General features: G+C 43.9%; 1 protein-coding gene across 1 annotated transcript in view; it reads right to left on the reverse strand.

Moving 5' to 3' along the window:
• The window catches only part of COL9A1 (collagen type IX alpha 1 chain), a 68,721-nt gene that overhangs the window by 28,029 nt on the left and 12,846 nt on the right, over positions 1-27,846 (reverse strand). The window contains exons 4-19 of the mRNA XM_044421446.1: positions 24,421-24,474; positions 22,995-23,030; positions 19,434-19,457; positions 18,771-18,824; positions 16,199-16,252; positions 14,882-14,914; positions 14,730-14,786; positions 13,188-13,241; positions 12,359-12,412; positions 11,554-11,607; positions 9,282-9,335; positions 7,520-7,573; positions 7,015-7,068; positions 6,797-6,850; positions 3,239-3,292; positions 1,250-1,294 (exon numbers count right to left, since the gene is read on the reverse strand). Coding sequence (XP_044277381.1) covers positions 1,250-1,294; positions 3,239-3,292; positions 6,797-6,850; positions 7,015-7,068; positions 7,520-7,573; positions 9,282-9,335; positions 11,554-11,607; positions 12,359-12,412; positions 13,188-13,241; positions 14,730-14,786; positions 14,882-14,914; positions 16,199-16,252; positions 18,771-18,824; positions 19,434-19,457; positions 22,995-23,030; positions 24,421-24,474 — 789 coding nt within the window. The remainder of the gene's footprint in view (positions 1-1,249; positions 1,295-3,238; positions 3,293-6,796; positions 6,851-7,014; positions 7,069-7,519; positions 7,574-9,281; positions 9,336-11,553; positions 11,608-12,358; positions 12,413-13,187; positions 13,242-14,729; positions 14,787-14,881; positions 14,915-16,198; positions 16,253-18,770; positions 18,825-19,433; positions 19,458-22,994; positions 23,031-24,420; positions 24,475-27,846) is intronic.

Genomic DNA, 27,846 nt, shown 5'->3' on the forward strand with positions numbered 1-27,846 from the left:
TCTCTCTCTCTCACACACACACACACACACACACACACACACACACACACACACACTCATTCTCATTCTCTAGTACACATGCTTAAACACACACAGAGTATTTGATCACATCTTGGAAGTTCCTATCAAACACTGACCCATTTTCTACTCCTATTCACCCTTGACATTTCCTAATATTTCCTTAGTTTATTATTTGCTCACAACAATGCTAACAAATTAATTATCTGCTCCTTTCCTCCCTGGACTATTTTATACCTCATCCACAACCTTTAAAATAGTTTGTTTGCCTTTATACTAATTCATATATTTTCTTTACAGTCCAGTTCTGTGATAAATTCCAGAAGCAGGCCATAACTTTTACAATGGTTATTATTCCCACATACCCGCTTTTCTTCTTAGATAAACAGGCCCTATTCTTTCCATTTTTCCTATTACGTTAAATATCTCATGATCCGTTCTCTGTATCCATGTCAAAGCAAGCATTTAAAATCATACTTTATCCCAAACATCTAAATATGCTTCTGTCATTCCTTCTAATCAGCATTAAATACAGTCTTCTCAAATGGTCATGTCCTTTCTCACTTTATATCCATAACCTTCCCCTCCTACTTCTGATAGCTCTGCTGGGTCTCTTCTCACTAAAGGAGTAGGATTTGCAAGCCCAGGCAGAGAAAAATTGGTGTCAGGCCAGAGGTTTGGTAGGATAGACAGCAAAGGTTCAGAGGAGCACTGTGGCTCAGAGCAGTTTTTATGCAATGAGCAGAGTCAGGGTAACTTCTGCTGTCCTCACTCTATTTGGCCAATTTCCCAAATCAGGTCCATGGACTGTTTTCACTGAGTATGTCGGAGGTTGTGGCATCCACAATAAAGGATGATCCCAGAAGTGGGGGGAATATGTGCAGGAAAGGAAGCCACCACTTGAGCTGACGAGAGCTGAGCGGGGCTGTCAAAGACAGGACATTTGGAGGGCCCTCGTTCATAGGGTCACCATAAGTCGGAGACGGCTTGCTGGCACGGCACAACAACTAGCACAGTATTATTGGTATGTAGCATGTTGGATCCAGACCGTGGAGACCCAAGTCCAAATCCTTGCCCAGCCATGGAGCTTCCTGGGATAATTTCTTTGCTCTCCTTAACTTACCTTTAAATGGGATAATTATATACATGCTGCTCTGAACATCTTGCAGAAAGAATGGGATACAAAATACATCTGTAGCAGATATTTACCAAATTGCTCAGAACACTTTACCTTTAAGCCAGGATCACCTTTTGCTCCGGGAGAGCCAGGTAAACCCTAAAAGAGAACAAAACACAAAAACGTATTTTAACATATCGAAGTGTCTCATATACCCATTCATTTGGAAATGCTTCTCTCTATAATTGTTTTTAAAGCTAGTTTTAAAGTCAGTAACCATTTTCTGACTACAAATATTCATTACTTTTTACCTCAAGCCACCTAGAGAATCCATCTGAATTCGTAGGCAGCATACAAATTTAAAAAAGAACACTCTGAGTCCAACACCAAACACTGACCAGCAACAGGGGTTGGTGACATGATGATGCCTGGCTTCTGTCCAGTGGGCATCCATACTCAGATACTGCAAGCGGGTCCTGCAATGACCTGCTGCAGTGTGAAGTGCTCCTGTTCAGGGTTGTGGCTCAGTAGCCAAGTCCTTTCCCAGGATACTACACACCATCCCTGCAGTTTTCCCTTTTTTATTCCCAACACTCAGGCAACACTCTGTGACTACTGAGCATGCTCAGTCCTCACTGGGCTGGTTTTTTGGGGTGGAGTGGGGTGGGGGTACACCACCACTCCTTAGCTTCTTTGCCAGTTTTTTGTTCTTTTGCAAATGTTGGAGTTCCCCTAATCCTGTCGATCCCTCCCTTTTGTGCATAGATGCTGTCATTTTGGTAACATACAGAGAAGCTCACTACTGTTTTCAGACATCACAATAATCTGAACCAAGGACTGAGCATGTGCTGAGTGTGGGTTGTTGCTGAACTGTGGTTTGTTACTGAAACAAGGATTCCTGTGTTGACTGGACCCAGCTATGCTAACAGACTGTGGTGAGCAATGCACAGTGGTGAGCAATGCACAGTTCACAGCTCAACAACAAACCACGGGTGCTCCTGATGGGTTGTGCATGGTTAATAAGCCATGGATTGCTAGCACAGCTGGGTTCAGACATAATGATAGCCCATGCTTCAACAACACTCATTGTTCAATAATGACAACCCACACTTGACCATGGATGATCATGTTGCGTGAACACAGATAGTGCCCATGGTCTCCTCAAACAAGTACACCCTTCCCTCAAACAACTACAGTTGATGCCTCTCAAGCACATGTTTAAGCCGATTCCTGACTGGACAATGTCAAAAGCATGTGTGAAGTTGCATTCATTTTACTGCCTGCTTTTCCAAGCTGAGCTGGCATCTATAATTAGAGAGCAGTTTTGAGTGCAAGACCCATGGCTTGGCAGGCAGGGAAGCAGAACAACATTCATCTGGAGCCGCCTTCTCCAACCTCGTGCCTTCAGATATGTGGAACTGCAGCTCCGATTCGTCCCCAGCAGCAAGGCCGCTGGCCATAGGGAAGGCATCAGGATCAGCGGAAACCTTTGGCATCCACTTCAATAGCCTGTTTGAATCATGGCTATAATACGCTGGAACTTCCCTCATTGTATTCAGCTAACAGCATCTTAACAGCACTTGATCACACTGTCTGTGAGTTTTTCTACATGAGGCTGTTTATCAGTTTGCAATCTAATATCTCTTCTTTTGGCTTCATCACAGAACTGATGAAATTTCTTTCCTCTTTTTTGGCCACATAACCTCAAGGTGGCATTGTGATAGAACAGAAATGCACAAATACATGGATGAAATGGCACTTCCTTTCGCTTTCACAATTAAGTGTCGTATTTTCTCCCTCCTCTAAAAAAAGAAGAAAAAAAAACCTCACGAAAGTGTAAGATACTGAAGCAAAACGAAAGGCTCGTGTCCTTGTCTCATGAACCTGCCAGCAACTGTGAGTAAAGAATGATGGGTGCATGATAAATACCTCATACAGAAAATCCTTTAAAAATGTCATTCTTCAAGGCTTCCCCAGTCTCTCACTATCAGGTATAAGCTGATATCCCTGACATTAACATACAGGAAATGTAGATCACTCACTAGGAACCTGGCTTCTATTTGTCCAGGAAATGTTTTAATTTTAAATACAAAGAACACTTACTGGCACTCCATGAAGTCCTATATCACCTGGAGGGCCTGGTTTGCCTGGTTCACCCTGAAAGAATGTGTCTGTATTAATTAAATGAAAATTGTTGTTGCAGAAACAAATTAGTATATTGCATTAAATAGGTATCCATCTAATACAGAAACTCGCCCTGGCTGATGGGTGGATAGCAGCCCAATGGGAACCAATATGACACCAGCACTAATGTAAAGGAGTCTAATACCTGTTTATAGTGCCTGAAGTGTGCCATACACAACAGACCAATGTTAGAGCATTTTCTACAGTCCATTGTTTTTCAGCACCTGGACAGGTGCTGCCACAGCCCAGGAGCCTTCTGCAGGGAAGGCAGAGGGCCTAGAGATGAGAAATCCCGCTGGGGCAGCAAGAAAGTGGCATGCTTGACATGGGATGCGGTTGGGTCTGCATCCTAGGTAGGGAAAGCTACGGGGATAAGAGTAAGTACACAAAACAAAATAAAAATCTAAGAGTGGCCTAGTCAAGCTGCCCTGGTTACAGGCACAAAAGAAAGGCTCATAACATGAGTGGAAATGTGTTGGCATCACCATTCTGGCCAGGTCAAGGTGTTACCTCCAGCATCTGATCGTACATTAAGCCACCCTTAAAGGGGTATGGGGACATGGCAAAAACCAGTGTGTAGTGGTATTCTTTACAATGGTGTGGTTGTTGCCATTTGTATTATTACCATGCAGGAAGCAGAGTAAGTGGGGCTGATGAAGAGGCCCTAAGGCTCTAGCCTGCACAGATCCACAAGCAAGGCTTACAGAATTAGCTCCCCAGCCTGTACCCACAGACTACTCTGGAGCGTCACATGGTATTTTTCATGAAGAAGGGGCAGGAACAGGAACAGACAGACTGGCCATTTATTATTATTATTATTATTATTATTATTATTATTATTATTATTATTAAAAGATTTCTATGCCGCCCCTTGCCGAAGCCTCTTTGACATGGGAGACTCATTGGACAGCAACTGCACAGTTGTATCATCATGACCCTTGCTTTGCCCAAATTTCAGTTCTTTTGCGGCCGGCTGGATAGACGTCTTGCACAACCTCTGTGGCAGGGTGTGAAGCTCACTACTGGCAGGGCTCCATCATTCCCTTCCCACACAGAAGCACAAATGATGAAGAGTCACAATTGACTGAAGTTTAAAAAGTGAGAATTGAAGAATTGATGCTTTTGAATTGTGGTGTTGAAGGAGACTCCTGAGAGTCCCTTGGACTGCAAAGAGATCAAATCAGTCGATCCTAAAGGAAATCAACCCTGACTGCTCTTGAGAAGGTCAGGTACTAAAGCTGAAGCTCAAATACTTTGACACCTAATGAAAAGGAAGGACTCATTGGAAAAGAACCTGATGCTGGGAAAGATTGAAGGCAAAAGGAGAAGGGGACGGCAGAGGTTGAGGTGGCTGGATGGGGTCAGTGGAGAGATGGTGTAGGGTTGGGTGTACTCCTGGGAATGGTGGAGGACAGGAGAACCTGGAGGAATGTTGTCTGTGGAGTCACAAGGAGTCTGGCATGACTTTGCGATTCAAACCAAACAAAAAAGTGAGAATCTCTATAACAAGGGAAATTCATGATTGTGGAAAATTGATCAAAGGAGAAATAAAAGTGGAGGTTAACTGGAAAGATCTCTGTGGGGCTCCATGGACTTCTCAAATGGGTTGATAGCCTTTTAGCAGGTAAAGTGGCTTATGAATGTTCATTATAAATAATAGAATAAACATACTGTTAATTTATATTATTTTAAGGAACTTTATTTATGGATGTGAGCCGCCGCGAGGCGTCGGCGAATGGGGCGGCATAGAAGTCTCCTAAATAAATAAATAAATAAATAAATAATAAACCATGGCCCTCATCACACCTTGCTGCTTGTGTTGCATATGTGATAAAATCTGTGATGAAATGATAACAAGATGAAACCATGCTTGCTGAATTTATTTATGATGCTGCTGGCATCCTCCCCATTTTTGTCTCTGCAAGCACGGGAAGTCCAGAGGTGCAGCTACAGAAAGAGCAGCTCAGAGCACAGAGCAGTCCAGAGCAGACTGCAGCAAATGTGGGTTCAACAGGCTGGAGTGTGTGATGCCTGTTGCTCAGGTCCCGCTTCTGTTCCCTACTCAGTTGGTGAGTCTCCTGTTCATCTTGTCCAGCAGCATCCTGTTTCTGACACCTTCCGGTCAAATGCCTCTGAGAAATGTACAAGCATGGAGACAACAGCCGTCCTCCCTTGTTTGATTCCAGCACGTGGTACTTAGAGACATTCTGCTTCTGAACATGTTGTTTCAGGCCATTTAGTTATCACTGCTGACAGAAAGGGCTTCCATTGGCAGAGGTGGCACAAGGATGAACGGATGGATGGATGGGCAGAAGGAAGAAGAGAAGCTTTGGATGGATGGGATCAAGAAAAAGTATATTGGGATTGACTTGACAGAGTAGGATAACTTAAAGCACTCTCACTTTTTGGATAAACCATTAATGTTTTTGAATATAGAGGATTCATTTAACTAATTCAACTAATAATAGCTGGTGGTTTTGTTCTTAGTGCATACATGCAGTATGCACTCATTCTCCATGCATGCCCTCCACCAATCTACACATTATCTTAATTTAGAAAAAAAATGAATTAAACAGTAATGGCAAATTCAGACAAGACGGAGGTCCTGTTGGTGGGTGGTTCGGGCTTCAGGGTGGGGGACTTGGGCCTTGTCCTAAATGGGGTTGCACTCCCTCTGAGGGACAGGGTTCGCAGCTTGGAGTGCTCCTTGACCCTGAGCTGTCGTTAGAAGCTCAGGTGACGGCGGTGGCAAGGAGCGCCTTCCTTCAGCTTCGGCTGATCCATCAGCTGCGTCCCTTCCTGGAGAACGACTGCCTGGTGATAGTGACCCACACGTTGGTAACTTCCTGACTAGATTTCTGTAACGCGCTCTATGTGGGGCTTCCCTTGAAGATGGTCTGGATACTTCAATTGGTGCAAAATAGAGCTGCCAGGTTGCTGACGGGGACTGGGCGTTGTTCTCATATAACCCCAGTTCTCCGTCAGCTTCACTGGCTCCCTATTGAAGTCCGGGCCCAATTCAAGGTGTTGGTTATGACCTATAAAGCCCTTAACGGCTTGGGACCTGGTTATCTAAAGGAACATCTGCGTCCATATATGCCTGCCCGCCCCCTATGATCGGCAGCGGATGCTGTTCTCCGGGAACCCTCTGTGAATGATATTAGGAGGGTAAGTACCCAGAGGAGGGCCTTTTCTGCGGTGGCGCCCCACCTATGGAATGCACTCCCCAGAGAGGTCCGCCTGGCACGTCATTATTTGCTTTTCGGCACCAGGTGAAGACCTTTTTATTTAAAAGTTATTTTAACTGTTAATTTAATATTATTGTATTTATAGATTTTAATATATAGCCGAGATGGTACCAGTTTTTAAATTATTGCTTGTATTTTATGTATGTTGTGAGCCACCCTGAGGCTTTGTTGTGATGGGGGCGGCATAGAAATGTTTTAATTAATTAATTAATTAATTAACTTGAAGTACCTTTTTTCCTGGCATGGCAGGGATCCCTTCACGGCCATTAACTCCAGGTAAGCCCTAGGGAAAAATTAAACCATATGTAACACATTTTTGTTATGTAAGATGTGTTTGTTTTATAATGTCTTTTCTTTGTCTTGCAAGAGAACGGAAGATGATAGTAATTAAAATACGAAAGCTACTATAAATAACTATAACAATAGTAATAATCAAACTATACATACAGTTTCTCCTTTAGGCCCAGGAAGACCAGTAATTCCTCTAGAACCTTGAGGGCCCTAATAAAAATAGAGAAAGAGGTACACTCTGTCAGAAATATTAATGGAAGCTTATCTGAAAAAAGCATGGACAATGATTCCTATAAAATGAGCAAAGATATCAGCCTTGAGCTGTATTTCCCCCCATTTGATTTCAGTAAGTTTTCTCCTGCAACCTCCAGTACTGATTAGAATTTCAGTGGCAGGTTAACTTCTGGCCCTTTGGGAAGTTCTAGCCTCCAACTCTCCTCATGCCTCACTTTTGGTTATGCTGTGTGAGGCTGATGGGAGTTGTAGGCCAAAATATATTCAAGGTGTATAACCTGTAAACCTCCACACAGTTGCTTGGGAATAAGTCTCACTGAACACAGTCAGATTTGCTTCCAAGTAAACAGGGATATAATTCAGCTTCTTATGTTGTGAAATTAATAGGATATACTTAATTGGTCAAATATTAAAAATAACAACTTACTCTCTCCCCTTTGGGACCTTCCTCTCCCAGTAAACCTCTTGGTCCTTGATCACCCTGCAAGGAAATATCCATATTAATTTTTAAAAAGCCCAACCCTTATATCAATTAAATAACAACAGGTAAGTGATTGCTAAAGGCAGAGGAATTTGCAAAGACTTACTGCAGTTGCATGTGGACACATAAGCCTCAAAAGAATGGTCATGATGGCTTTTTGTAGATAATGAGGATTGAACTGGTTGGGATCCTAACGCTGCTCCCACTGGCAGGAGCAGAGCAGAGCTCCCACCACAGGCTGCTTCCACCAGTGAAAGGGAGGAGGCACATTTCCTCCTTCCCCACAAGCTTTTGAGACCCCTGAAAATCTGCCCTGGAGGGTTTGAAAACCCTCTGAAACTGTTTGGAGAAGCTGCAAGCCAGGGGCAAATTGGCAGAAATCACCTCCCCCCACCTTCTGCTATCCCCAGGAATCTCTGCTGGATTCTCACCCATCCATGGATAGAAAGAGCACTTCCGTTTGCAGAAGCCTGCTTAGGATCCCAGGTCCTGTGCACAGGGATCTCGCTTTCTTCAAATGTAGGGAAGCCTCAAGAAAAGTCAATTCTCAGCCTATTATAAACTGGAAATGTTATAAATGCATAGCAGGAAGAGCCAATAAACCCCTGCCAAGGAAGCTCCCCTAGCACCAAACCTCTTGCCTTTTGGTATCAAGCAAAAAAATTTTTTATTCACACAGGTAGTTCAGCATGTTATAACTGTTTTCAGTTTAAAGATATAGCTCTGGAGGGTTTTGCTGATTTTATGGTTGCAGTTTCCTTGCTTTTATCTTTGCTCTGTTTGCTGTTTTATTGTAATTTTATGATCAATTGTATGCTACCCTGGGAGCGTAATACGGAAAGGCAGCCTAGAAATTATCCAAACAAACAAGGCTGTGAAATTCTAGGCTTCCTTACTGATGTGACAACCGCTCCAGGGATTTGAGCGCAACTTTGGTAAGGACAGCCTGAGTCCAGCAGGGCTCGTCACGTAAAATGCATCTGAAACACTAGCCTAGTTATGAAATGCTCGTGCTCAATTATTCCATGTGCTTCAGGGACAATTTTCTCGTAGAAGTACAGAATCATAACGATCACTTTGTGCACACGCATAGATGAAATGCATTAAAAACCCTTGGTGAGGACAGCCACACCAAATCACGCATGAACAGACATCTCCCTACGGTTCTTGATGCTAAAACTGAGCCTGCTGGGGATGCGGGACGTGATAAATGTGCGTGTCTCCGTGTCTCTCTGTGTGATACTGATCTGAGAGTGACCCCCAACGAGAAGGCAGTAAACGTGGAGCGGCGGCATGCAGAATGCACCAGGCTTTGTGGGGGGTGGGAAATTCTGCTCCATCGCACTACCAGGAATAACCGTTGCAGAAACAGCACCACGTGGGGCTCAGCAGAAGCTGCCAGGAAATCAAAAGGAATTACTCCTGCAGGGATGCAGCAGGCAGCCTGATTTGTCAGTTCTTCGGGCTCCCAGGGCACCACAGATTGCAGATGTGACGTATTCTCCCATCACAGATAAGCCATTTTCCCAGGCCACCCGAACATGCTTGAGCGCAGAGCCTGGGAACTGCTGGACTAGAGGCTTTATAAAGCTGAAATGGGGACTCATCCAGTGGGAATGCCGAGGCAGCTGGTCCGATGCGTTTCATTGCAAATCCTGTGGTGAGGTGAATGAGCCCGAGATATTTGCGGACAAATGGATAAACTTACAGGTGCCCCAGGAAGACCTCGAGGACCAGGATCTCCATCAAGACCACGTGCACCCTATATTAAATAAGCATACGTATAGGAGTATTAGCAGATACAGTCGAAATATACTCTGCATGTTTATTAACTGTCATCAAAGCCCAGCAGGAAGACCGCAGATTTGTTCCTGTCTGTATTTGGCCCCAGTGTATCAGTCCTTTAACCTAGATCCCCAACCTTTTTGGACCTCTGATGCATTTGGGTATTTGAGGGTGCCGAGACAAAATGACTCCCACGGACAGTGTGGCTAGTCCCGTAAGGACTGCTGTGGGGTCTGGCTATTCATCTCAGAACTAGAGGAGAGAAACAGTGAGCCTGGAGGTTGCGGGGAAGGAGGAAATAGCAAGGGAAAGAGGTTACAGGTAGGGAAAGGGCAAGGCTAGAGGCTGGGCTGGGCTGAGGGGGATGCAACAAGGCAAAGTGGTGGGGAGAGAAACAGTGAGGCTACAGGCTATTCGAGGGTGTGGGAAAACAGGAAGGCAAAGGAGAGCAAGGCCAGAGGCTAAGAGGGGAAGAGACAGTGAGCTGAAGAGGCAGGGAGGATAGAAACACTGAGGCTAGAAAGGGAGAGAAAGAGATTACCCAAACATTGTCCAACGTTTGATTACATGTGTTCTTTTGAAGGGGCAGGAATGGAAAGCCTCTTGGCCCCCCTTGCAGGTGTCTCTAGGAGCCGTGTAACCCATGGGTGCCATGCTGGGGATCCCTGCTTTAACACTTTAGAAAGGGGGCCATACTGGGCTGGATGAGCTGGGCTGGCAGGCCCCATTTGGCCTACAGGCCAATATTTCCTCTTACCCATTGTAAATATATTTCATTGTAAGGCACTGCCATCTTTGCCTAAGTCCCCATGTCCTGTATGTAACACAGGAGTGCGCTATTCTACAGAAATACAGCCAATTCTGCTAAAACATGCTGCTGTGGAACTCTTACAAGAATCCTTTAGTGAGGAGTCAATTACAACTGAAAAGAAACAGCAAAGCTATCAGAGAAAATGTAAAGTAATCAAGAAGCCGTAGCTTGGAAAAAGGCTATATGCATTTAAACGGACAGGGCAGCGTGAGTAAATGGTAAGTGTAATGGCCAATAGCAATTCTGATGACTCAAGAAAATAAGCTTCCTGGCTGTACTAACAGGGTTTCATTCTTGATCAATAAGAGATTCAGGGAGTTCAGAATAAGGCTGGGTGAGTAACAGCGTTGCTAATCAGAAGGGTAGTGCTAAGTTTAGTTTTGATGATACAGAGGATGAATGTACGTGGCATTTTAAAAAATGGATAACATCAGTAAAATAAGGAAAGCGTCAAAAGCTAGTTGGCTCATGGCATAATACATGCTTGGTGTTTAGAGTTTAGAGTGCAGAACTGGTGAGCCCTTTTCTTTTCAATAATTTGGAACTCTTTATGAAATTATAGAAATGCATTCAGAATACTGCCGGAAAAGCCAGGATATATAGAAATAGCAGAGTTTATTGTATTTTTCTACTCAGGTGAGAAGCAGCCAGATCTACTAATGTGCGAAAACAGAACCCACCAATCAGTAAGGGAGAGGAAAGTTTAGGAAGCTGGCAATCCCATTCCCATTCCAGAGTCTTTTTTGTTCATAATGTAAGGCTATAAATCTATCCAAGTTTAGACATAATGCGGAGAAGTTGTATGGCTTCTTTCCACCTAAACATGCCCAAAATTACGGAAATGTTACAAAATGTAAACTCAGACAGATTCATGTGCCCAGCAGAGTTAAAAAGAAACCCTTCATATGAACATTCAACTATTTTGCTTTCCATTCATAAAGACATAGTCTAGATCTTAGATCATCTTTAGATCATCTTTCTCAAACAAGTTTCACATGAGTTTCTTCAATCTGGTGCCCTCTTAATATTTTGAACTTCACTTCCCATCAGCCCCAGTCAGTATGGCATTGGCCAGGAATGCTGGGGTCTGTATTTCAAAACATCCGGTGGGTACCTGGTTGGGGAACTCAGAGTCAGGGGCATTCATACATGCAGCTGGAAAGGGAACATCTAAGGAAACGGGCACCGTGTGCAGAATCCCAGCCAAATACAACTGCCAGCAATGCTCATGTGTCATCTCAGCCAGGTAATCAGCACTAGAACTGAGCAGCTGTCCAAAACCGAGGGGAGCAGAGAGCCAGGCCGTCCCCACTGTGGGGAGGCACACGGATGCATATCTAACAAAACCAGGTTCTTAATGGTCGATGTAACATGGCTTGCTTACTTTATCACCATTGGGTCCCGTTATGCCAGTTATCCCTCTCGTTCCTTGAGGACCCTGGAAGGCAAATGTTATTGTAAGTGCATAGCTTGGGCACCTGCTTTATCATCAGAGTGTGTGTACTAATTTTCAGATGAAATATTTCTAGAATAACACACCTTTTAAAAATGATTTTTCCACTCTTCTTAATTAAAAGAAATAAATGCTTAAAGAGCGTTTGCTATTCGTAAAATAAAAAAGGCCCTAGCTAGGGAACATCCTATGTCACCTGCAAGTGCACTAAAACCTCGGACACAGCACTGCAATCAAGAACATCGCTGTGACTTACAAGTCATGATATGGTGCTTTGGGTATGCGGCCTGTGCTCGCTCCCTCCCCCCTCCCTCCCCAACCTCCCTTCAGAGCCTGTTCCCCCCATGAATGCCACCCTTGTCCCCCTCAGTCCCTCTTTTCGGCCAGATACGTGAGATTTCCCTCAGTCCCCTTAATGACCTCGTTGCCATTGAGTTTTCAATACAGGGTTAAGGTCTTAAATCACCAATGGCAAGACTAGACATGGCAAAAATTGTAACAATATGCAGAGGGAAATTCTAGCTAAAATTAGTTATGAGTAAATTATACCAAAAGCAACAGCGGCTAATTCAGTTGCCAATACTGTCCCACACTGCTTTCTACACAGTCACTTACAATCAACTGAAGTTGGATCAGGATCTTTTCGAGATGGATGGATATACACATATTGTTATTTCTGTCATTCAATATATTTTCACTAAAAGCAGCTAACATTTAATTAAAGGGAATACTTTACTGAAGGGCCTTGAGTTCCGATGTCACCTGGTTCTCCTTGTTCACCTTCTTCTCCCTAAATAGGCATAAAGCACAATAGTTTTGTTCATACAGCACTCTCAACCCCTAAGGGTTGTGTACAGATTTATTGTGTACAGATACATATCACATTTAGTGTATCTGGCACACATTATGGTGTACGGGCAGTATATGTGAAGCTTCCTCTTGCAGAGGTTCACACAGGAACTGCCATTGGGTTTTTTTATATTATCTGTATGTAATACAAGTAACAAGAACTGCACAGCACATGCACACACACACAAATGTTCCCTCCTTGTCTTCACTATTTTAACTCTGGGGTTGAATACACTTGTCAATATCCTTTGTGTATCTCTAAGCCATGTTTAAAATGTCTCCCCAGACATTGCTGGAGGCTGTGACTCCAGAACAATTTACCAGGACCGGGGTTTGTGGCCAGTTGCCTGTTTGTTTACAAAGGAGATCAATGGAAACCACATGCTTGGATATTTCTCGTGATAGTCCGCTGAGGGGTTAATGTCACAGAGAATGCATCTTCAAAGAACTTAGAGACCCAAGCCTTGTATCAAGAAGCTAAGGCAGAACCTCCAGTCAGGAAAGCGTTAGCTTTCTGTGCCCTTGCACACTGTCAGGTATGGAGAGAAGTGTGAAGAGTGGGGCAGAGAGTACCATACAAGACCCCATTTTATATCATTCCAAAGGCTCCACCCTAAAAAATTTGAACTGGAGGCACAAAAAAGTAACAATCACTCCTCTCCCAGTGATTGCCCTTCAAAATAATTTGAGTCTATTGACTTTCCATTTCCTCTTACCTTATGGCCTTGTTTTCCTGGTTCACCAGACTCGCCTTTTGCTCCCTTGTGACCCTAAAATGTAGGAGCAAGACCCAGAGTGTAAGCATTTTAAGTGCACATTCTTCTAATGCCAAGGCTGCAAGCTGACTAATTTTGTCTGATCCAGCCAACTTGGCACCTGCCCAGTTAGAAGATTTAAATTGATGTAACTAACTTGGTGCATATCAGGCAAGGGACAAATGATACGAGAACATGCATATGGCTTGGATAATGTTGTGGAAGACCCATGCTTACAGTCTTGAGTTATAGGAATGTAGCCACTGTTAATTCTACTTAGAATGCACCCCTTGAAATGAATGAGGCTGAAGTCAGACTAGAAGCAGTCACAGCCAGTGCCAGTTCCAGATTGTTGAGGGCTCTTGGTCAAGATACTGCAGAATGGGCTCTCTCCCTCAGTAAGTCCACCTTTTTAATCACCAGTTCCTACTGCTCTTCATCCTTTTTCTCACCATTGTTCCCTTACCACTGGCCTGCTTGACAGGCAGAGAACTAGTGAGCAAGTAGGCAGGTACATCTGCAGTTTCTTCAGCTCACCGTTTCTGTTGTCCAGGCCAGGGCCTGAGTCAGCCAAGTGAGCAGGTTGCAATGGTGAAGAGGAAGAGCAAGTCCTGGAGCTTCTGCCACAAGGCCAGGTTGAAATGTGGGTCCTTGCCAGTGCCCAGCTATACATTGGATCCAGATATATCCCATAATCCCCCTTCTGAAGCATCTTTTCTAACTGGGTAAATAACAATTGCTATTGTCCGTCCATCCATCCGTCCTTCGCATAGGGCCTTCAGTTAGCATGGCACTTCACAGAGCACTCTAAGTCCCTGCCCCAAGGAACTTACAATTCAAAATCTCACAAAAATGAAATAACAGCAAAGGAGAGCAAAGGGAAGGCCAGAGTGAACAGGGAAGGAATATGTCATTATTCTGTTTACACATGCTCGGACTTAGTTACAGAGGGACTACCTAACCAAAGAGACTACTTGGCAGTGAATATAACCCATTTTCCAAGTTGTTTAAAGACTTAGCAGCCTGTATGGCAATTGTTCTGTGGCATCCTACATTAAGTTGAGGAAATACCTGAAGTTCTTAACCATTTTAGGAATAGAGGTAGCAAAATTTAGTTTGGAAAGGTCATGTTGTAAATAATTGCCTTTGGACCTTTCAACCACGTCCTAACTATCACTAAAGCCACTCTGTTTGCTAATAGCCACTTCTTCCATCTGCCATCACAGAAGGAAGGAAAAACAACATTTAAATGAAGAGAATATTTACACAAGCCACAAGACCAAAGAAGGTGAATTCAGAGATGACCAAGCCATTGAGCTTTAAATGTGTTGTAATAACTGCGCCATCGTTTCAATGTTTTCCCCTCTATGCAAGAGGCCATGTGTGGGACTGATGTTCTAACAATGTGGTAGGTTACTGAGTTCCACTCCTGGGCTTCATCCTCATGCCAAGTGAGATCTAGTCACACTTGCTGCACATACTGAAACACGCAGGTTCTCTTACCTTCATGCCCATTAGTCCAGCATGCCCTGGTCGGCCAGGTGGACAAGCATTGGGACACTGAAAAAGAAGCCACCAACTAAGTGAATACGCATACAGAACTTTTAAAAGGAAAGCTTTTAGCCTTGCCCCCAAAGGGAAACTAAATGTCTTACCAGTGGATCTCCATCACGCAGCCCAACTGTTCCCTGGTGTAGATGAACAACAATTTAAAAACAGAATTGCCATGACAGCAAAATGTACACAATACAGAATCAACATTGTTTCCTGCAAACCCCAGATTTCTATTTTCATTGCTCCATACACTTTCCCTTGCCCCAGGAAGAGTTTTTTGCTGAAGATGGTGAAAGGATTAAGGCAGAAATGGAGTCAGCCTGGTACTCATTGATTTGGATCACATGGCAAAATAACCCTGGTGGGATGTCACAGTGGGTTGTTCCAGAGTGGTTCTCCATGACATCTGAACTTAAGAGTAGTTTGGGTTTTTTCCCATCATGGGTTCTTTTCCATTGACCAGCCATCCTGAGAACACATGGCTTTTTCTTGGGTTGTTCATGGTGACTTATCTTTAGGGAGGGTTAGTATGATATGCAAACACACCTAATCTGTACAAACACACCTAATCTGGATCAGTTCTTCTTTATCTGCTTGTTTATCTTTTTATTTATCCTCTTCCCCCTTCCTCTCTCTCATACACTCATACACGCAATTGCTTTTTCCACATGCAAGAACAATGAATGCATAGTATGTAAATAAGGTCTCTGTGGGTGTTTCTTTCCCAAATTGAAATGACATTCTGTAGGGATGTACCTGCAATGCGATCTTGAAAAAGTGTTCAGCCCATTTCCTTGTTATCCTTGACCTGAACTTGGCCACATGAGAGATTTTTCTTAATACGACTGGGATTTCTATGGACTGCATATCCTACTGAAGTTATAAGCAAATCCGTCCTAAGCAACCTTTACAAAATGACCAGTATATCCTCCAATGTTGCTGGAGCACTATCAACATTTGGCAGGATGTAAAGTGAATGTTGGAAAAGCTGGGACCTTTCCCTAAATGAAATAAGGATCGGCCTCTGGAATTCTTTCAAATGGCTGGCACCACTCTGAAGCTTATTCCTTGTTCATGGTAGGCACCTGCTATACTAGAAACAAGGCAAGATCCCCAACTACCCTGCTGCTTCCAGCATAAACGAAGCCTAAAGTGAAATCTCGCATCTTGTACAGGTGCCCATTTATCATTCACAAGTCCTGAAAATTCAGTACAGTAACAGGTCAACTGGTACCGCTTAAAGAAATGCCATAGCAAAACAGATCTAGAATGCGGCATAAATTAACATTAGTGCTAAACCACAAAAAGAGCCCTTCACACTTTGAAGAGAAAGCCACTTTGAAAGAGTCAGGTAACATACAACAAATAACGATCCATTTCTAATTCTAACGAATTCACTGTTGATCTTGTGTGCTTACCCTGGGGCCTGGAGGGCCTGGTACTCCGGAAGGGCCTCTTTTTCCAGGATCACCCTAAAACGTTTAGAAGTGTCAATACTGCATATCAAAAAGCTACGAGGCAGGCATAAGCTCAGTCCTATTATAAACCAGGCTGAAGCAACCCCAGAGTTCAGTAACACTGTAGTTCAAGAAAATTCAGGTTGCACAGAATATGGGGAAAAGCTGTAAATGACATGAAGGAATAATAATTACTGTCCTCTGTTTCTTTTATCTCTCTCATAAAAAATGAACGACCCTGACATATGGAACTTTATTATTAAAGCGCTTAGTGGCTATTAAAGGGAAAAAACCAACATGGGCAGATGCATGCATGTGGTACTAGAAATCTCAAACATCATTAAGCTCCTGCTACACAAACAGCCACTCATTGTGATGATCACTTGCACACAGTCCTGGAACGAGATCCCTACACGGGGGATTCATTGGTGTGCCAACACGCATCGATCCTCCCGCATCTCGTGATGGAACCATTCAGACAAGCAGCTTGCCATCTGAGGCGCCCTCCCCACGGTTATCTCGCCAAGCAGCATGCATAGAAATGATCGGATTGTGAGGCAGTCATCATTTGACAGGGCTCTGATGAGTCTTCCTGCAGGCCGGCTCTCTGCCCTGCTAAGCTGCTGAAATGGAGCATGGGAGTCATTTCAAACCAGTATCTTCCCACAAAAGTGCGAACGAAGCAGAGTCTCCCCATGAATGGCACCCCGGGCATGAGCCTGACAGCAGAACTGGCTTGGTTGCACAGCTGTGAAGGGACCTGGGTCCGTGCATGCCCCAACTCTGGCCACCTTTACAGGGTGGATGAGTTTCCCTGGCAGGTGTCAATGCTTTTGTAGAACCCAAGGCAGCCTGCTGCAGTGGCCAACAGGGAGTGGAATCAAGGCTGGATGCAGTCCCATTGAAAAGAGCTGCTGGCTCCTGGGGAAGCCAGACGCTCACCTCCCTTGCACGATTCCATGGCAAGCAGTGCTTCTAAAGGGAGCTAAGCCAACGCTCAGCCCCAATCCCACTGAAAAGCAGGGGCAGCTGGGGGCAGCCTGCCTAGTGGGTGATGCAATGTCTGGCAGGGGGAGAGAAAATGTGGGGGGCGAGGGACAGCTGGAGGGGACTGCAACTGAAGCCTTGCAATTAATGCATGAAGCAGCCCAAAAGGCTCCATATGTAACTTCAGCTCTACAACATCATAAAATCTCGAAACAAGAGAATATTATCTAACGCCAGGCTTTTTTTGTATCTCAGAAAAGGATTACAAATTCATGCTGTTTATAAGGAGCTCAACAATAGTGTTTATAGGGTTTAAGGACTGGATCTGAAATCATGCAGAATGCATAAGGAGTTAAAAGGATAAGAGCAACCTGCTAAAGCAAACACAACCATCTGGGGTCCATCTAATCCAGCAACCTGGATCTTCCAGTGGCCAACCAAAGAGCTCTTGCAAACCCTCCTGCAGAAGTTGAAGGCAATAGTTCTCCCTCACAGTTGCTCACTGGCAGCTGAAATTCTGAGGTATGCTTCCTCTGAGCATGGAGGAAGTCCCTCTTAGCCTTCATGGCCAATATCTGTTATTAACATGCCAATATCTCTCTGAATTTGCCTAATTGTCCTTTAAAGACATTAAAGTTCATGGCCACCTGCACATTTTGTAGCAGTGAAGTAATTATGCCACCTGTAAATAAGTTCTTTCTCCAGTCTCTCCTGAATCTATACTAAATCATTTTCAGAAGGTGACCCCCATTTCTAGCATTATAAGAGATGGCGGAGAAACATTGCCTCTCCTCATATTGTTTGCTCCATGCAGAATAATGTCCACAAATGGGGATGTCCTTTAATCAATCCTTTTTCATCCTGTGGCATTAAATGTGTAGCGCGAATCCTAAGATAAGAGGATGTACAAAAGGAAGCTCATCGGGGGAAAATCCCCATCCGCCACTGCCCCCTTCTCCATAACCGTCTGCACTTGCTCCACAGGCTGCCAAGAAATGTGTGATACTACAAGGGGAATCCAGAGCGGGGAGGGGAATCCTAGAAAAGTGGATAAAGATCCTCCCAGCACTAAGTGATTCTCCCTTTTGCAGCAGCCTTCTCAGAGCCTGTTCCTTGTTGCGCAGGAGGGCCCCGCAACTTTCCGGAGAGGTTGGTAGAGGCTCCAGTGAGCTGCAGTAGGAGATGGGTAGCAGAACCCTGTTGGCACTAACCTTCTATTCACACATCTTAGCATCCAAAGGATCACAATATTATTCATAGCAGCCTATGACAAAGGTCTACACAGCAAATAAACCTATTCACATGGCTAGGATGACTTGCCGCTGGAAGACCATAACTGGAAGCACCCGCGTGCTGAGTTTTACTTCTAGGTAATTGTGTTTAGGACCTCTGTTTGATTTGTTCTGTCTTTCCACTGACCAATAGCCAAAGCTCTCAAGGAGGTCATGTGCCAGCCATCCCAAACGTAGCATGAACATTTAGCCAGCAGGCAAACATAACACAAACCAAACCAACAATTTATTAGAATATGCAGTGAACTACTCACAGGTGGCCCAACTCGACCCACTTCTCCAGGAAGCCCTGCTGTTCCAGGAGGGCCCTGCATTAGAAAAGATATGTTATTTGGTGAAGCTCCAAGTTCAAAGAAGAGACAGTTTTCTAAAGAGAGGAACTGATTTCAGGTCAAGTAGAACCTCTCTGACCTGAAGAGTTAGATTTAAATAAAATGCAATAACATGAAGATAAAGGACATACAAGGTCAACACCTGCTAGATGGAAGCCTCCACCCTTGGAGGCATTTGAGTGTCTTATGACCTGCTGGTTTGCTGCCCACAGGTTTGGAGGAACACTGCAGGTGAGCGTCACTTCTCTGCTCTCCTATGCCAACTTGTGCCTCTGGATAGACATGCCTAGGGCAGCCTGTCTAGGTGAGGCCTACTGCCTGGGTCCGGCTCGGGTGGAACAGCCAGAGGAGATGCATATCTGGCCCCTTCTTCTCCCCTGGCTTTTCTTCTCCACTCCCCATCCACCAGGATACCCCACTGGAATTTGAGATGTGACTATAGCTTTGGGAGGGGGGAATCCAAAAAATCCTATGGCCCCTGAGATGCTCCCCAGGGACCACAGAACTGCTCCCTTCAGTTGTTTCACTTATTTATCTTGATCTATTGTGATTCAAACTACTGATAGTTGATTAAATTGTACTTACAGGAGGTCCAGGAATTCCTTTTCCCTGAAGGAAAAAAAGAGTTTACTGCATTTTTGTTTTCCTGTATATATTCAGATTCATCACTTGCCAACAATAAAAGCATTTAACCAACTTCAAGGTGCTTGTTTTGAACCCCTGGAATAATAAAGCCTGGTTTTCTGCTGTCAGGGTATTTAAGATGGCTAACCATTTCAACTAGTTTTAACCAATTATCTTTGTAGTACATGCTGTATGTTATTGAGCAATCATTATTTAGAGAAACTTTTATTATCAGAACAACTCAAGCAATTTTCTTTAGAGATTAATCTAGCCTTTAAGGCACAACATCTTCAAGTGCAACTTACAAAGCACTGTTTCTAGGAGCATGAATGTGTGCAAATCTTTCAAGAAGAAGCAAAAGGAGTGGGGAAGTTTCAGGAAGATGGGCAAAAGCAACCCCAAGCCTTTCTACAGACAGCAGGGAAGGAGCCCTGGCCGAGCCACCTTTTGGTGCCAGCCCACCTGCCCGGGCCACCCTGGTGAGCATCCCCACAGCTCACCAAGGTGTTGTGAGGCCAGCAGGGGGGGCAAGCAGGCAGTGGCAGGGATGGGCAGTGGCACTGAAGGCCATGCAGATTTAGCCGTTCCCATAGTGGTCACTGGGCAGGGGGCCCAGAGCATCCCACTGCATCCCACTAACTCCCCCCATCTACCCAACCACCCTTCAGCAGGACTGGGATAAAATTCTGAGTGTTCTGTGTTGATAGCCACTTTTCCAACAGTAGCTAGGGTTGCTTTGACCTGCTGTAGGTATTCCTTTCTACTCTTTTGCGTAAGAGGTATGCAAAACTTTCTTAAGCTTTTGTTCTGTTACCAGGATGCAGCCCTGAGCCTTGGAAGTGACTATAATATATTCCTTTCACTCCCAACCCTTGATAAATTTGCTATACAAGGTTTTTAATTTGCCTTCTCAACTTTCAGTTTAATCACAGAATTGAGATCTGAGCATCACATGAAGAGTGTTCCTTTCCTGCTACATATCCTCTAGGTGGCACTGTGGTAACAGCATAAATATGCAAGAGGGAAAAACAGCTTCTTGTGCTTTAAGAAATAACACCCCATTTTGGCTGCTCCAAAATGAACTTGCTGAAATCCTGGTTAGATCCAGAAATGAAGCTAGAGAGTCATGCCATTGTCTAAGGAATTCGTAAACCACTGTAAGTAGGAACAGATGAGCACACAATAAATGCTAGTGTGGAAAATCAACAGTCTCCAGGAAATCACAAAAGAGGCTTCTCCTGCCATTTCCAGAGCAGCATCCTATGCAACCATAGGGATCAATTGGTTGTGACTGCCAGATGGCAGTTTTGATTCTGCTTTAGCAGCTTAAAGCCATACTCTGGGTGTGTAGATCTGTGTTGCCACAACTGGCTGCACTGGGGAGTCAACCCAAGTTTCCTCCCACGCAGGAGCTGTTTCTTCTGCCACACTGTGCTCCATTACAGCTTTCCATAAGGTCAGTAGGCAACTCTTTACTAATAGTGAGTATTCCTGCCACAAAGAGGATGATGCATCATGTGGGGTGGTGCTTACAAGCATGGGACGGGGCTCAGGCGATCCGGGTTCTAGTCCCCACCCAGCCATGGAGGTCACTGGGTGGCTTTGGGCCAGTCACAGACCCTCAGCCCAGCCTACCTCACAGGGTGGTTGCTGTGAGGATAAGATTGAGACATGGAGGAGAATTACATAAGCCACCTTTGATGCCTTGCAAGAGGAAGAGAAGTGGGATACAAATGTGACGATAACAATGATGATGCCTCAGCTTGAGATAGGCTGGCTTAAGCCACCTACACCATATAATAGATGAGATGCTATGCTTTGAGAGCCATTATCCAGCTATCTTTAATCAGCTGATACAATACTTCATAGTCTTGGATACGTCTCAGAGTTATATTTCATCTCCACTGTTTGTTTGTTTTTAATTCTGATACTGCAGGTGACACAGTTATTAAAAGCAAGGTGACTTTCTTCTATTCCGTCTGCTTAAATCGGCAGCTATTGCAAGTTATTCTGAGTGATCGTTCACCACACGCCCTGCTAAATCACTCCGCTGGGAAACCAGCATCTGCAAAAACCTCCTCATCAGCCATCTTAGCTTTGCCATCTATCAAACTACTGCAATTTGCTTGCATTATGGCCAACAAATGTTTTAGGTAACTGTTACTGTTACCAGCTTAATATTTCCCAGCAAAAGCATGTTTTCCTATTCATTCTCAGCTTTACATAGCCTTTATTTTTTAAAAACAAACAAACAAACACAGGTCCAGAAGGAAGGTTGTAATACCATCTGGAACCCTTCTGAGAAAGGAAATTAAGGTTGTCCTATGGCATTTAGGTTATTTTCTGACCACTTGTCTTCTTAATTTTTTCTTTTGTATATACTTTATTATTATACTATTTTCTGCTCAGCCACCTTGAAAGTATAAGTAAATAATACCTGTATGTAGGTGTATGTAAATAATAGTAACAATAGTAATACAGGTAAGTCATACAAAGTCATAAAGTTCTGGACTGCACTGTGGTCTCTGAGGGCCACACAAAATCTGACGATGTGGAATGTGCTTTTGCATATTTTGCTTGTCCTGCAAGGAGCTGCCGGGGGGGACCTGGTGCAGGGCCAGCACAGCATCAGAGGCAGGGAGAGATTTCCACCCTTCCACCTACCAGGAGCCCAACAAGCATCGTGGCCACACTGTTTCTGTCTTTGCATGGCCAAGACAGAAACGGTGAACAAACAGGAAGACCTTTCCATTGTTGGCTCCTCAAGTTAGTTGGCCTCCCTCCTAAATATTTTTCAGATCTGCCAGTTCATGCAATAATTCATATTCTAGAAAAACTTTAATGTACCATTCAGAGTGTCAGTGCTTGTTGTACAATTAATTCGTTTTCGAAAATGTCATGTTTCTGCAGATAGGCTGGGCTATGAATCAAAAGGGAAGAAAAAGAACTTTTTAACTCTCAGGTGTTTTCCCACCCTTTTTTAGAGCAAGAAAAGTCTGCTATTTGCCTGGCTGTCACCAATATTTGCTATGGAAGCCTTGTGTATTACACAGTCCTGCTCTATGCCATAGCACCATCTTGTGTTGTATAATAGAACATAGAGAACGTGTGTGTGTGCAGAGAGAGGGAGGGAGGGAGAGGGAGGGAGAGAGAGAGAGAGAGAGAGAGAGAGCGCACATGCATGAACACACATGTGAACATATAAAAGGCAGAGAGGCACTCTCCCCCTGCCCCACCTGCTGTGGAACCTCAGGGGCAGAATGTTCTAATAATCCTGAAAAGAAATAGAAGCAGTAGCCCTAGTCAAGAGCCAGATTACATGCAAAGAAGCCCTAAACCTGTTCCTGCCCAGAAACATGACAAGAGACCTAATTTTTGTACTCTTCTGTTATTTCAAACTGGTTGGAAAATCCCTCAGTGATCTATGAATGAAGAAATTATCCTTGTCTTTTTCAGTTCTAACAAAAATGTAATGTGTAGTATTGTTTTTAAATAAATAGCATACAGAGATCTATCACTTACAGGAAGCCCACGACCTCCAGGCAGCCCAGGTTCCCCCTGCAAAAAAATAAATTTTATATTATTTGGAAAGATTTTTTTAAATGATACAGTGAATAAAGAGGTAATAGCATAAGGTAACATTTATGTCAGCATTAGATACTCTAATAATAAACCCTGAATTAATAGCTTGGGTACTTAGGATAATGTAAAAGAACTTTGAGACAGAGAAATGGAAAAGGTGCCCTTTTTTGCCTACAGGTTGTTGTTACGTGCTATCAATTCATCTGGTGCCCCTGGGATTGAATGCCCTCCAACATTTCCTGTCCTTCACAGCCCTGCTCAGCTCTTGCAACTCCAGGCTGCAGCTTCCTTTATGGAGTTGAACCATCTCATATTTGGTCTTCCTCTTCTTCTGCCTTCGACTTTCCCTGGCATGCTTGTCTTCTCCAGTGGGACTTGCCTTTTCACAGTGGACACAAAGTATGACCAGTTCAGTTTCAGTTTGCTTCCTCGGCAAGTTCTGGCTTGATTTGATCTAGGACCCACTTTGTCATCTTTCTTTCAGTCCAGGGGATTTGCAAAGCTGTCCTGTACCACCACGTTGCAAATGCATCAGTTTCCTTCCTGTTAGCTTTCCTTACTTTCACACCCGTATAAAGTGGCATAGATGACCTTTGCTTTGGTCTACAGTGAAACATCTGCACACTTGATGACCCTTTCTAGTTCCGTCACTGCTGCCCTTCCAAGTCTCCATCTTCTTCTAATTCCTGGGCTGCAGTCTCCCTTTGCTTTGATGACTGAGACAAAGTATGTAAAATCTTTTAGAAAGTCAATTTCTTCATTCTTGACAGTAAAGCTACATAATTCTTCTGTAGTCATGTTTTTTGTTATCTTAATGTTCAACTGCAGTCCTGCTTTTGCACTTTCTTCTTTCACTTTCATCAGCAGATATTTCAATTCATAGCTGCTTTTTGCCAGTAATATGGTATCATTTGCATATCTTAAGTTATTGATGCATCGTCCACCAATTTTCACTCCTCGCAATCCTCTGATGCTAATCCATCTTTCCTTGCAGTATGACCTGTCTGCAGATTCAATAGATATGGAGATGAATGCATTCTTGTCTGATGTTTTTGCCTACTGGAAGCCATTCAGTTTCTTCATATTCCTCCCTCCCTTGTTTACAGGTTACCCATCAAGTGTTGATCACATGTCGAGGCACCTCCATTTCCTTCAAAACCAGCCACAGCATCTAATGATCCATACAGTCAAAGGCGTTGTCCTAGTCTACAAAGCACAGACTGATCTACAATTCTCTGTTGTGCTCCAGTAGCTAACATATATTTGCAACATGATTGCAAGTGCTTCTTTTAGAAATGAGCTGATTTGCATAAAGAAGAATATTTAAAAAATAAACAAGTAAATAAAGAAATAGTTTTAGCCTTACCTTTTGACCTTTTAGACCAATTGAGCCAGGTGATCCATCTGGGCCTGTCAATCCCTTTTGAAACAAGGCATAGATTGTTAATAGAATACTAATTATCCTTTTGATTACTGGAAGGAACTGTTTATAATATGTTCCTAAAATGCAAAAAATGCCAACTATCAACTGAATGCTATGAGAATAGTAAATCTTAAGCAAGAAAATAATATTGTATTGTTGAATCCAAAGATCCCTTTCCTCCACTGGATTTTTTCTACAATCAGAAGAAGTGAACCTTTAGTCCAACCCTAAGTGAGAAGCATTGAACATTCCTAGAAAAGCAATCAAATGCTAATCAAATTCAAACTTGCCTGAAACTTGCAATTGTGCAAGGTCTAGATTTTGTATTTTGCCTCTTTTTAACCACAAACCAGGCCAAAATCCAGCCTCAATTTAAGTCTGCTTAGAACCCATGGAAATTAATGAGCTTAAGAACACAACTCTTATGTTAAACTCTGTCACCTAAGTTATCATTGCCTTGTGGATTCTCAACAATTAATTTATGGGTCATATCTAATACTGATCACGTGCCTACATGTTCCACCGACTCCAGTGAGGCTTTCTCCCAGCTATCGGCTGAAAGCCTAAATGAGTCATTTGTTTTAAATTAATGGTTGTCCACAATGAATGAATCAAAAAGTGGGGGGAAGGTACTGCTCAAGAAACAGTACACTGACTGTGGCTCAGTATTTAATGAACGGATTAATGAAGCAAAGCTTCAACTCTTTTATGGCATGGATGAATGGAAACAATCTTAACAAAAACTTTTATTATTGGGATAGCTGCTTGAATAAATGTTCATCCTGCTTCCTGTGATTATTTATTTTAAAAATGCCAGTTAGATTTATAAACATACATATACAGTGGCAGTGGCCATAGTTTGATCGGCCCTCCCTAACTGGTGGCCTTTGGAAGCAATTGGACTGCAACTCCCAGAATTCGCATCCAGCAAGACCACTGACTGGGAATTCGGGGTGTTGTGGTCCAAAAGTGCCTGGAAGGCCAAAGGTTGGAGAAGGCATACATAAGGCCACATTACAGTTTAATGACCCATGGCATAGCAATTTCAATTAATATACAAACAGTAATACCATATAAAGACTTCTTGCATATTACACCTTTATTATGGCTTATTAGGCAAAAGGGCAAACACAATTGCTTTGTCGCTGAGGAATGTACCTATCACATGCTTACTGTTGAAGATACTGAGCTGACCAGTTCTGGAACAGAAACAATGCGAAGTCAGCCAGCAAAGTGTGAGACATGATAGAGGGCTGAGCTTGGCCATGTGACTTGGCTTGACCTCTGCTGGGTCACTTGACTTATTGGATGGGTTCAGACAACACAACAAGCCAAGGTGGTTTTGTACAATTCTTAGTCTCTTGTGTTGCTTGAATCCAGTCATAGTATTTAACCATGATAACTTTGCTCTTGAGAAATCAAAATAAAAAACAACAGTTTGTTCTATGGTTTCTCTTTACCACCATGGCTTGTTGTATTGTCTGAATCCTGGATCATGTTTTCCAATATTCTGATATGCAACCTCAACAGAGACCTCTGGAAAGAGTGGCAACTGTAGAAGCCATCCAGCCTCTACATGTGAACCAATTAGGAAGAGGCAGGTGACATATGCAGGAAGTGATGCACCTTGGGATTGAATTTCAGGTGCAGTGGCTGATGGGATACATGCCAATAGTGGGAGGACTGAGCAGCGATGATGGAAACCATGATAAAGCAGAAAACACATGATTGTCTGTGAGCTAAATCATGATGAAGAACATAGTGAACACATACACACACTAATAGTAACATAGAAACAGAGTGACTCAGAGGGGGTCTCCCGGGCCATCCAGTCTGACTCCCGGCACCAGCCAGCTCCGCTCCTGACATGCCCACCATGTGCATGTCCAGCCTATCCTTGAATATCTGCAGCGATGGGGCCTCAACGACCTCTCGTGGAAGCCCATTCCACACCCTCGGGGTCCTGACTGTCAGGAAGTGCTTCCTGGCATCCAAACAGAACCTTGGCTCCCTGAGCTTTGCTCCATTGGAGCATGTCCTGCCTTCCTCTGCAGAGGAGAACAGCTCTCTACCCATCTCCCAGAGAGATCCCCAGAGAGGTCCGCCTGGCGCCGTCGTTATTTGCTTTTCAGCACCAGGCTAAGACCTTTTTATTTAAAACTTATTTTAATTGTTAATTTATTTATTTAACTAGGTTTTTTTTTTTTAGCCGAGAATGCACTGAGGTTTTATTGAGGTTTTATGGTATTGGGGGGTTTATTGTATTGGGGTTTTAATGTATGGTTGACTTTTTTGATGTTGTGAGCTGCCCCGAGGCTTATTGCGATGGAGCGGCATAGAAATGTTTTAAATAAATAGAAATAAATCTCCATGTGACATCCCCTCACATACCTGTATGTCGCCAACATATCCCCTCTGAGTCTCCTCTTCTCCAGGCTGAAGAGACCCAGTTCCCTCAGTCTCGCCTCATATCCCATCCCCTGCAAACCGGCCACCAACCTTGTGGCCCTACACTGCACTGACTCTAACCTGGCTATATCCTTTCTGTAATGAGGGGCCCAAAACTGAGCACAATACACCAGTTGCAGGCGCACCAGAGTCGTGTAGAGTGGTAGTAATACCTCTCTTGATCTAGAAGCCATGCAACCAAGGGTGGCATTTGCCCTCTTGCCCACCGCATCACACTGCTGATTCATGTTAAGCCTGCAGTCAACCAGTACTCCGAGGTTCCTTTCACAAGTGCTGCTCTCCAGCCCCTTGTCACTTAATCTGTACTTATGACACCTATTCCTATGCCCCAAGTGCAAGACCTTGCACTTATCCACATTGAACGCCATCCTGTTGTCTCCTGCCCACTTCCATAGTCTATCCAGATCCTTTTGGATCTGGAGTACCTGCTCCTCAGTTGTGGCCACTGCTCCAGTTTTAGTATCGTCTGCAAATTTGATCAGCAGACTGTTCACCCCTTCTTCCACATCATTTATGAAAAGATTAAACAGGATCGGCCCCAGCACAGAGCCCTGGGGGACCCCGCTTGTCACTGGCCACCATCCCGATGATTCCCCACTAATGGTTACCCTCTGCTTTCGGTCAGTCAACCATGCCCTAATCCATCGGACAGTGCTTTGGTGTATCCCAAAACTCCTCCATTTCTCCACCAGGATATCATGGGGCACTTTGACAAAGTTCTTGCTGAAATCCAGGTAAACCACATCCACTGCATCCCCTCCATCTAGCCATCTCGAAACCTTGTCATAGAATTCCACAAAGATTGTCTGGCAGGACCTGTTTTTGCGGAAGCCGTGTTGTGTGGCTGTCAGCCTCCCTTCCCTATCTAGCATCACTAGATCTCTCTCTATTATGAGCCTT

Source organism: Varanus komodoensis, unplaced genomic scaffold (genome assembly GCF_004798865.1).
Source record: "Varanus komodoensis strain SLA01 unplaced genomic scaffold, ASM479886v1 scaffold12, whole genome shotgun sequence".
Lineage (NCBI taxonomy): Eukaryota > Metazoa > Chordata > Lepidosauria > Squamata > Varanidae > Varanus > Varanus komodoensis.